Genomic DNA, 11844 nt, shown 5'->3' on the forward strand with positions numbered 1-11844 from the left:
CATTGGCTGCCCATTAAATCATGAATCGTTTTTTTGTTCAGCTCCTCTGAGGTCAAGCCCTCCTTAAGATTAGAATTAAAACTTTACTTTTTGAAAAATTACATAGTAAATCTTTAGTTTAGCTATGTTACCATCGGCTGAGGCTGTACAGAAACCAGAACAACGAACAAGTGTATGTCACCCTGATTTTTGGTATTTCCATAGCCATGTTTATCATGTAAGGAACAATCTAATGCAGTATGATGTCAGACCCATTCAGATGGCTGTACCATTTCTACGCCTTTTGCTACAAATCTGCCAGTTTTTCAATGAATGTGTTAAAGGTTTACATTAGATGTTGCATGCAGTGAATCATCTTAGGCATGGCTGTGATGTATCTAGACATTTTTTAGCCCACTTTTTTCAAGTGATAGCATTTAAAAACATCATTAACTCCTTTTGTGGATTTGCCCATCTCATTGAGGTTGACATAGTGATTGTTATGGTTCTTTTAGAATTGGACCCCAATACTGACAAGTTTCAAATGAGGTTTTAATAGAACGAAAAAAGGCCCGAACAGTGGAATAGGAGAAGAAAAGTCTGTGGATGAGGAACACTCTCGGAATGGAAAAAGATCCTCTAGTACGTGTTTCCCTTCTCAAAAGGAGGGAAGTGTGGTGACCTTAAGAGAGGAGCAAAAATCAGCAAGATTACTAATCTTGACTTTAGGCAAACTAGATCTCTGAGCCTACGTTTTACCGCTAAACTGGTGAAAGGACAACACACTGGTGAGCAACAGGCTTAAATAACCAGTTATGAGTAATTGGCTGTTGATGTAACTATCACAGCAATGGGAAAGTGTCGTAAGCACGCCCCCTGGAGAGAGAGTACAGCAGGAAGACCCAGGCCCTTTTCTTAGGAATTAACAACTTGGCATCGGCAGACTATATCCTACTCATTGGGAACTAGGCTACTTACCATAAGTCTGTAATGATGTAGCTTCTGTATAAATATAAAGGCACTGACGTCATCGTTGAGTGAGGAAACTGTCAGAGAATGTCAATGTTTTTTTTGTTTTTGTTTTTTTAAAATCACCCAAACTGCAATAGAATGTAAAAAAAAATGTCCAAATTAATTCCATATTGCAAGATTAACTATTCAAATATTAAAATTGTTAAATCATAAGCAAAGCAGCAACCAATATAAAAGACGATTTCTTGAATGAAAAGCCAATGATAAGCAACTGTTGTTATGTTTGGAGTTTTCAATAATTTGTCCTGGGGAAAATCAACATTTACTGACTGAAAAATTTCCCTATTGTCATTTACAACTGAAATATAACAATTGCGCCATCTAGTGGGGAATATTTGCAAACGCAACTCTATTTAGTCAGTTTATAGTTTTTCCACGTTCATTATTTACCATTTTAGTTGTTTGTTCTTTATTAAATTCTTCCGTTCGGCTTTGTCATAACTAAAAAAAAAGCCGAACCCACAAATTATTATATAGACATACATGTATATATGGACATCACTCTGTATCTACAGTCTAACTCTGTCCCGTCATATTTGACAGCTTTAAGCTGGCTTTAGGATTCTAGCTTCCCACTGATGGACCTTCTGGTGACGATAAACCTTATCTGACCATATCTGCACGGGGTCTCTGGAATGTGAGAGAGCAAAACAAAACATATCTAATTAGATCTGATTAATTTCCAGATTACTGAGTTTTTTGTCGAACAAAATCGACTTTAAAAAAAAAAAAAAACACTGTAGCAAGTGGTTAATGCTGAACTGCCCCAAGAAGTAGAGCTACATTGGTTATGGTATTCTTGTTACGATACATGGTGGTAGCGGACCCGAACGCAGGCCAGGACACAGAGGTGGATCGGGATCGGGAGGCAGCGTCCGCCCGTCCCAGGTCCATCGGCGAGTTCCCAAACCAGACGCAGTCCCCCTGGACTGCCGGGAACTCGGAACACCGATGAGTCCTCAAACGGCTGCAGTCCTCCTGGACCGGCGAGGGCTCGGGAGTCCGGCGCAACACGCTCGCCTCACGAACGTGCCCCGAGACACTGAGGGCAGAGGCAGTCCTCCTAGACTGCAAGGGGGGCAGGAGCGGTCCTCCAGGACAAACGGAACAGCAACAGGAGAGGCCCTCCAGGAAAACCGGAAGCACGGGAATAGGAGTGGCCCTCCAGGGCAACAGGAACACAGGAACAGGAGCCAACACCAAGGAACCCAAACAAGCTCCCACACTAGACCAACGAACAGACTCCCAACACGAACAGGAACACTCAGGAAAGTGAACAGACACCCCGGCACTGACAGGCAGGCACAACCTGCTTAAATAGGCAGCAAGATGTAAATTGCCTACAGGTGCGCCCACCTGCAGTGCCAGCTGCACCCAATTGTGCTCAACACCACACCCTGCAGGCCAAAGACAGACACAACCCAGAAATCCCAACAATTCTCTGAGTCTTAGTTTGCTCCATATTCAGCCAATTGCATTGATGCAGAAAAAAAGTTGTGTTTGACCAGCATTTTAAAGAAGTTATATTTAATGTAGAATCCTTCAACTGAGGCCAGTTTTGATTCTGTCATGCCTGGAAGGGAAATAAAATTACCATTTTTAATAAAGACAGAACTTTGACTTGGTTTGGAGCTTTTCTTGAACAGGTTTAACACATAAATATTCTCACTTCTGGGAAAATTCTGTCCAATCTGGAGCGACACCACCCCCTGTTGGGGATAAGCAATGTCACCAATGTCCCAAATCACATAACTAATAATCAGATTTTACTCTATAATACATTTATACACAAATATACCTGGTGCTTCACTACAACAATGTTTAATGGGTGCATGATTGTCACGATGAGAGGCCAAAAACAAATTAAAAAATTTTTTTTTTTAAAAATAAAATAAAAAGTATATTAAAAAAATTCTCTTCCTCGCCCTCCTGGGCGGTGCTGCCTTCAGACTTGGGCCTTCTACCAGAGGCCTGGAAGTCTGAGGGTTCTGCACAGGACCTTAGCTATTCCTTGGACTGAGCTCTTCTGGACAGAGGTCTCTGATGTGGTTCCTGGTATAATTTGGAGCCATCTACTCAGCTTGGGTGTTACTGCCCCTAGTGTCCCAATCACTACTGGGACCAGTACTGGGACCCTGGCCTCTATTGCTCTGGTGCTCAGGGCCTGTTCTTGTGCAGCCATGGGTAGTGCCTCTGTGCTGTCTTTCAGTCTGGCCTTTTCCAGCCACTGGTATGTTTTCTCAATATCAGCCACTACCTTAATTTATGCACTACCATGCAGGGGCTTATCCTTCCATGATAAGCCCCTGCATGAAGGGGGCTTGCTGGGCTTTTGTTGCCTGAGGCAATCACTCAGCACTTGAGGCATTCACTCAGACTTGGCCTTTCTGGACTGCGAAGTCAAGATCACTGAGGACAGAAATCTCACCATCGAAGTCTACAGAAAACCTACACATACCGACCAGTACCTCCAGTTTGACTCTCACCATCCACTGGAACATAAGATGGGAGTGATCAAAACCCTCCAGTTGGCCAAAGAAATACCCACCACATCCCAAGGCAGGAAGAAGGAACAGGACCACATTAAGACAGCACTCAAAACATGCGGCTACCCAACGTAGACGTAAATTTGGTAAAGTTATTATTCACGTCGGAGCCAACGACACCCGGCTTCGTCAGTCGGAGGTCACCAAAATTAACATAGCAAAAACGATGTCGGACTCCGTAGCATTCTCTGGTCCCCTCCCCAATCTGGCCAGAGATAAGATGTTTAGCCGCATGTCATCGCTTCATCGCTGGTTGTCACGGTGGTGCCCCGAAAACCAGGGGGCCTTTATAGACAATTGGAGCACTTTTTGGGGAAAACCTGGTCTGATTAGGAGAGACGGTGTACATCCCACACGGGATGGTGCCTCTCTCATTTCTAGTAACTTGGCTAATTTTATTAGACCCAAAGTGACCTGACAATCCAGGGTCCAGACCAGGATGCAGAGTTGTAGTCTTACACACCTCTCTGCTGCTTCCATAGAACCCTCATCCACCAACAATAACATATTTAACTCTATAGAGGTAGTCTCTGTTCCACAGTTAAAAGTTCACCAAGCACAGAGCAGGGGAGCGGTCAATCACCATAATCTTATTAAAATTAATACTAAAGCACAAGTTGGAGAAATTAATATCACAATTAAGTGTGGACTGTTAAATATTAGATCTCTTTTGTGTACATCCCTAGCGGATCATCACGTTGATTTATTCTGTCTAACTGAGACCTGGCTTCAGGAGGAGGAGTATGTTAGCTTAAATGAATCTACTCCTCCTACCCATCTTAATTATCACATTCCTCGTGTTGGGGGAGTGGCAGCAATCTATCACTCCAAGTTATTAGTTAATCCTAGACCAAAATATGGCTCCAGTTCATTTGAAAGCCTGACTCTTGGCATCACCCATCTGAACTGGAAAGCAGAAAAGCCACTTCTGTTTGTAGTTGTATATCGGCCCCCTGCTGGGCCACATTCAGAGTTCCTGTCTGAGTTCTCTGATTTCTTATCTGACTTGGTCCTTAGAATGGACAAAGTCATTATCATTGGAGACTTTAATATCCATGTAGACGTTGTAAATGACAGCTTTAGAAATGGCTTCATTTCATTACTTGAGTCAGTTGGTTTCCTCCAGCAGATAAACCAACCAACTCATAGCTTCAACCACACCCTATAGCTAGTTCTGACTTATGGTGTTGAGGTAGAACATGTGTCAGCGTTCCTTCAGAACCCACTCCTGTCAGACCATTCTTTGATCACTTTCACATTTATGATTAAGGATTCTTCTACGTATGCTCAGAGCACAGTCTTACTATAGCAGATCTCTTTCAGATAATGCTGTAGCTAAGTTTAAGGAAGTGATCCCTGTGCTAATCCCAGGACCACCGTGTGTTTTCCCAGGGATAAATCATTATAATCTTAGCCCTGCTGAGGTTGACTCTATTGCGGAAAGTGCAGCAACCTCACTAGGAATCACTCTTGATTCTGTTGCCCCCCTGAAAAAGAAAATAGTAAATCAGAGGAGGTGTGCCCCCTGGTATAATTCACATATCAGGACCCTCAACACACCTGTTGAAGGATGTTTTACCATTGATAGGCAGTTCTATCCTGGACCAGATGAATGGTTCTTTAGTGACAGGTTATGTACCCTGGTCCTACAAGGTGGCAGTGATTAAGCCGTTGCTTAAAAAAACATCACTGGATCCTGACGTATTAGCACATTATAGGCCAATATCCAACCTTCCTTTTATCTCTAAAGTTCTTGAGAAGGTGGTGGTGACTCAGTTACTGCGGCACCTGCAGAGAAACAGCCTGTTTGAGATGTTTCAGTCAGGCTTTTGAACTCATCACAGTACAGAAACAGCACTTCTTAAAGTTACCAATGATCTTCTCAAAGCTTTAGATCATGGACTGGTCTCTATGCTGGTTCTGCTGGATCTCAGTGCTGCTTTTGATACAGTTGATCACAGCTTCCTGTTACATAGACTGGCCGGGGTCTCTGAGAAGTTTAGGAGGATCTTCCAGAAACATGACATACCGGTTCAGTTCAAACCCAGCAACACTCTCAGACAGAGGTTGGTACACCCGAAGGACAAGATACCAAGATACAAACAAAGTAATGTTGTTTATGCTGTACAGTGCCAGGAGGAATGCAAGGAACTATACACTGGGGAAACCAAACAACCTCTCCACAGAAGAATGGCACAACACAGACGTGCCACCGCTTCGGGTCAAGACTCAGCAGTCCACTTACATCTAGGAGAGTGGGCACTCCTTTGAGTACTTTGCCAAGTACGGATACTGGCCAGAGAAGACCGCTGGTTTGAGAGGGGTATCAAGGAAGCTATCCATGTCAAATTGGAAAAACCATCCTTAAACAGAGGTGGTGGGCTGAGGCACTTCCTATCACCCACGTACAATGCAGTCCTCCACTCCTTCCAACAGCAAAACAAATGTTCACACCATTCCAGGAGACCTGGTGACTCACCACCAAGTGAGCCAGCAGACAAAGGGGAGACACCTCAACCGAAACTAGATGAACGACCCTACCAACGACCCTGCCAACGACACTCAGGTGACCACTCAGATCATTAACATGCCAATGGTCCACAGGGGCTATATTTTCAAGCTCTGTCCCCAGTGAGTTCAGAACTGAAGAAGCCTTCTGGATAGAAGGTGAAACATCTACAAAAGAGAAGAAACAGAGTCCAGTTGACAGAGAAAACTACCTTGGATACGATGACCTGGATGATTGAGAATCTACACAGACAGCTAACACACAAAGTACCAGACGAATCTCTACTGGAGGACATGAACACGGCACTGTCAACCATCCCTACCACTACCATCACTGAGACCAATCAGCTGATGTACGCAGCGGCAACGGTAATCCTACAGATGCTTGGCTATAAGATGAAGAGCATGAATAGCCATAAGGAGCAAATAGCCCCATGGAGGAGAAGGCTAAAGGCAAAAATCATGGCAACACGGAGAGAAGTCAGCCTCCTAACAGAGCTGAGTAGAGGCGTGAATCCAAGGACAGAGCGGCCCAAGAAGTACAACAAACTGGTCATACCTGAGGCACTGGAGACTGCTAAGCAAAGGCTCACTACCCTGGCTACCCAACTAAAGAGGTACACAAGAGAAGTAGAGGAAAGGAGGATATACAGGGTGTTCTCCACAAACCCGGCAAAGGTCTACTCTCAATGGCAGGCAACAACATGACAACAGACCCCCCCAGGCCTGAGAGGGAACAATACTGGAAGAGTATCTGGGAGAAAGAGGCTGCCCAATGGCTGCAAGAACTACACACCGAGCACAGCCAACTCCCAGAACAAGACCCAGTAGTCATCACCTTAGCAGACATCAAAACAAGAGTGTCCAAAATGAAGAGCAGCACCAGGGCCTACTGGCTTAAGAAGGTGACTGCACTCCATGAACGCCTGGCAGCACAGATGAACCAGCTGCTAACACCAAGAGTGGCTAACCCAAGGCCGGACAGTCCTCATAATGAAGGACCCCCAGAAGGGCACAATACCGTCCAACTACCGGTCCATAACCTGCCTCAGCACCACATGGAAGCTCCTATCGGGCATCATAGCGGCTAAGATCAGCAGGCACATGGATCAATACATAAGCAGAGCACAGAAAGGCATAGGGAACAACACCAGAGGTGCCAAACACCAGCTACTGACGACAGGGCAATCACCCAGGACTGTAGGACGTGGCACACCAACCTGTGCACTGCCTGAAGAAAGCCTATGACTCAATGCACACATGGATATTGGAGTGCCTAAAGCTGTATAACATCAACAGGACACTAAGAGAGTTCATCCAGAACTCCATGAAGCTGTGGAACATGACATGGAGACCAACTCAAAGCCAATAACGCGGGTGAGCATAAGATGTGGCATATATCAAGGAGATGCTCTGTCTTCCCTGCTGTTCTGCATAGGCCTAAACCCCCACACCCAGATCATCACCAAGAGTGGCTATGGGTACCAGTTCCGAAAGTGGAACAACCGTCAGCCACCTCCTCTACATGGATGACATCAAGCTGTATGCCAAGAACAAGCGTGACATTGACTCTCTGATTCACCTCACTAGGATCTACAGCAAGGACATCGGGATGTCATTCGGTTTAGACAAATGTGGGCGGATGATATCTAGAAGAGGAAAGGTGATCACAACTGATGGGGTTGAACTACCTGAAGGGAACATCACAGATGTGCAGGACAGTTACAAATACCTGGGGATCCCGCAGGCAAATGGTAACCATGAGGAGGCAGCTAGGAGGTCAGCCACAGCCAAATACCTACAGAGGTTAAGACAAGTCCTGAAAAGTCAGCTGAATGGTAAGCATAAGATCCAGCCCATAAACACCTACGCCCTGCCAGTAATCAGATACCCTGCTGGCATAATACCCTGGCCACTGGAAGAGATACAAGCCACTGACATCAAGACAAGGAGTGAATGCCTCAGGCAACAAAAGCCCACCAAGGAGGAGGAACCCGAGGGGCTATCATGGAAGGACAAACCCATGCATGGAATGTACCACCGACAAATTGAGGAAGTGGCTGATATCGAGAAAACATACCAGTTAAATACAAATTAAACAGTCAGTCCAGTAAATCGGCAGTTGAATAGGAAAAAAATGAAAAATGACGTTCCGAGATTAAAACAGTGAACGGCAGCTAATTCAGCAGTGGGCGTGATCTATGTGGTGATCTCGCGATCTTTGCTCCATCCAGCTGAGTGCTGCCGCTCCAGGTTTCACACTGGCCGACTCCCGCGGGCGAACGTGTATCGGACGCCTCCTATCCTCCGACAAAATGTTTAAGGCAGACAAAATTAAAGCTCTCGTCAATAAGCGGCTATCAACCGCGGCGGAGGAAATCTTTAACCTCTTCGTACAAACTATTAAAGAATACGAGGAGCAGCAGGAGCTCGAGCGGCAGCGGAGGATGGGCAGGAGAGGTAATAAACTTTAACCTCACGCTGGAAATTAACCTTCACCAATTCATTAAACTGTCAAATAAATCGGGAGAAGAGCACTTTAGGCTAATCATAATGGTGTTTTGGAGACGTATCTAGCGCCATTATGTATCTCCAAACCGGGCGGGGGATGCAAAATGGCTGTCAGACCTGCACAATGGTCATCTGTCCTGGGTATCATTGCATACAGCTGAACTAACTCACTGTTTTGTAGAGGGTCGTAATTTTAATTTATTTTTTAAAGAGTTGTATGGCAGATATCATCAGGTTTTTTAAATGTTTTCATAAAACAAGAACTAAACAATTAAAATGCATTTGGGGTCTACAGCAATATAATGGCTGCCTTGAAATTAATGTTAAGAGATTTAAGTTGTTTTAAAAAAAAACAACAAAAAAAACCCACAATACCGTGTAAATGCATACGTTGGCACGTTCACATTGAGGAAGTTCATAGCCTGGTTTGTTATACCAAACCAAATTTCTTATATTTCATGACAATCCAGTAGTAAGTGAAACAAATTTCCTTTGATATTGCCACATTTTGGCCTATTAGAATCTTGTAAGGTCATTGTAAATAGTTTTAACTGTGTGTAGTAAAATCTGTTGAGTATTTTGAATTGTCTTAGTTGAATACCATAATTTAACTATATTTTAATTCAAGAGGTTATGACTGTAAACATTTTCACTTTTGTGTTTGCAGTTTCTCAGCCTATCTATCAAGACGCATAGAGCTGTAAGGAAATATAATTCAAGTGCTCATTCTTTTAAAATTCATAATCAATAACTCATTAATGTTTTTAAAATTGTTTCAAGTATCATAAAGTATGTGACAAAGCTTAATTAGTCCATTGACCTTCCATGTTTTCAAAAGAATCATGTTTTATTTGGGTTCCACCATATTGGCTGGTTTATCTCTGATTATTAGGAGCCACTTCACCCTCCAAACTGCTGAGATTTACTGAGTTTATGCAAGTCATCAAACCAGGTTTTTGTATGATAGTGTGCAACATTCTCAAGCTGTAGCTGACTATTGGAAGAATATTAATTTTTACAATATTTACTTGACCACACAGAGATCAATTAATCTTTATTTATATAGCGTCTGTTACAATCAGAATTGTTTCTAGGTGCTTTACAGAATCCCAGGGCCTGACCCCAAACAAGCAACAGTGACAAGGAAAAAGTCCCCTTTAACAGGAAGAAACCTTGAGCAGGACCAGGCTCATATAGGGGGACCCTCCTACTGATGGCTGACTGAGTAGAGAGAGAGGCGGGGGAGATACAGGCAGCAATCAATATTTGCTCTTATTTTGTTCAGAGTTTTAGATATCTTGTTTGATAGATGCCAAATGTAATTCTAAGTCTATGTTATTTCTGTCTGTTTCCATTTTATTCATATTCCACACACATATTATTGTGCAGGTTTTATTTAAGAGCATCAATTCACATTTCTCCCAGTTTACTTTGTGTCCTGACAGAGAACCAAAGTGTGTAATGGTCTGAATGAGATGAAGTGAGGATTCCACATCTCTTAAATACATATTTATATCACAATACAGTGATTTTAAATGTTGGCCTTTTAATTATTGTTTATTTTCACATCTTATCTTCTTAGCTAATGGATCAATGACCAAATTAAACATCTTTTTTCCCCATATGCTCTCATGCAGAACCTCTACAGCTTTCTGCCCTTGAAGGTTCTCTGTCAGATGACCGTCACCTTGACAAGATGTCTTGCCAGGATGAGGAGGGGCAGGAGCCCCTACAAATTAAAGAAGAGCAGGAGGATCTGTGGATGTCGAAGTTATGTGAAAAGCAAGAAGAGCCTGACAGTAATGATGCCATGTTTAATATCATCTATGTGCAAAAGAGTGAACAAGATCGCAAACAGTTTGTGCACCAAAAACAAGTAGCTGAAGATGAACGATGTTTGGCCCACAGTTCATCCAAAGAGCATAAATCCCAAACTGTTGGTGAAATCTGTGGTGCACCGGTGCCAAATAGTATAATCAATGCAGTCAATGAGGCCGGCGTCATGGCCAGTGGAGGGTTTCCCTCGGGCTTGATGGCAGATGCATCACAAGCAGGTGAGAAGACTGACAGACCGTACAGCTGCAACATCTGCAACAAGAAATTCAAGGTCAGATCGGTTCTCACTCGCCACATAAAGACTCACACGGGGGAGAAACCGTACAGGTGCAACGTTTGTGATAAAAGCTTCATTCAGCGCTCCTATTTGCACACTCACATGAACTCGCACTCTGAACAGAAGCCGTACATGTGCAGCTTTTGTGGAAAGGGCTTCACACAACTGGGGAACATGAACGTGCACATCCGCATCCACACGGGGGAACGACCACACCGCTGTGGGGAATGTGGCAAGAACTTCAGAGAGAAAGCAGACCTTGTCAAGCACAAAATAATTCACACTGGAGAGAAACCCTATGCTTGTTCTGTCTGCAACATGAAATTCAGCGCTCAGTCCAATCTAACGCGCCACATGAGGACTCATTCGGGAGAGCGGCCATATAGTTGCACTGTGTGTGGAAAAAGATTTATTCAACGCTCACATTTAGTCATTCATGTAAAGCGTCACTTGGCAGAAAATATCAAGACTTGACAGGGATGATTTCAGAACTTAAGCTTTTTCTGTTTTTATTCCTCACTCTAATGAAATGTTAACAGTAGTTTCTAGATTGAATGAAGTGATCCTGAGCCTTTATCAATAAATTAAGAACTTTTTTGTCCCGTGGAAAGTATGACTAGAACAATTTTGTTTGCAATTATCAAATGATTTATTTTTTTTATGTAGGAACACTGCTTGAAATCATTTTGTCAATTATCTTTAAATAACATTTAATTGCTTTAAATTAGAATGTTTGACCTGTGTTATGAAGATATTATCCAGCAACACTGTTAAAACAAATGGCATAAATGGTTACTAATTTCATGTTATAAAAAATATTACCGGTAAAATAAAATGTCCTATGATGGTTCCTGAGTCTGTATGCCCCTAAAGAACTATATTTTCATTTTTGAAAGAAAGCAATGAGCATCAGTCAGTTAAGAAATGTTTTGTTTCCATTGTCATGATTTCACCTGAGATTAAATACACTTACAAATATGGATGCACTCAATTACTTGATTAGTTAACTTTGTACAGCACAAATAAAAGTAATTAAACTTCCTTTCCTTTAAAAAAGCAAATTTAAAATGGACAACTTCAACATATTAAAGTAAGAATGGTATTCTAGCAATTATTACTTAAGTAATACCATTCTTACTTTATTATATTTAAGTG

The 11844-nt window shown here is 42.8% G+C and overlaps 1 protein-coding gene and 1 long non-coding RNA gene across 3 annotated transcripts; one reads left to right on the forward strand and one right to left on the reverse strand.

The window, feature by feature from the left end:
• Nucleotides 1–230: 230 nt before the first annotated feature.
• LOC105417231 (uncharacterized) lies at nt 231–1929 on the reverse strand. Its single transcript, XR_964989.2, has 2 exons — nt 958–1929; nt 231–661 (listed from the first exon to the last, which is right to left on the reverse strand). It is a non-coding gene; the product is annotated as an uncharacterized lncRNA (long non-coding RNA).
• A 6334-nt stretch (nt 1930–8263) lies between these two features.
• On the forward strand, nt 8264–11669 carry LOC101072179 (oocyte zinc finger protein XlCOF19-like). 2 transcript variants are annotated; one of them, XM_011609593.2, is made up of 3 exons: nt 8264–8525; nt 9244–9276; nt 10214–11669. In XM_011609593.2, the coding sequence occupies exon 3, from the start codon at nt 10273–10275 to the stop codon at nt 11161–11163; it is 891 nt and encodes a 296-aa protein (XP_011607895.1). In that variant the 5' UTR covers nt 8264–8525; nt 9244–9276; nt 10214–10272; the 3' UTR covers nt 11164–11669. The 2 variants fall into 2 exon arrangements, with proteins under 2 accessions (XP_011607895.1, XP_003969529.1); XM_003969480.3 differs by lacking the exon at nt 9244–9276.
• Nucleotides 11670–11844: the final 175 nt, after the last annotated feature.

The sequence above is a fragment of the Takifugu rubripes genome, chromosome 13, assembly GCF_901000725.2.
Source record: "Takifugu rubripes chromosome 13, fTakRub1.2, whole genome shotgun sequence".
NCBI lineage: Eukaryota > Metazoa > Chordata > Actinopteri > Tetraodontiformes > Tetraodontidae > Takifugu > Takifugu rubripes.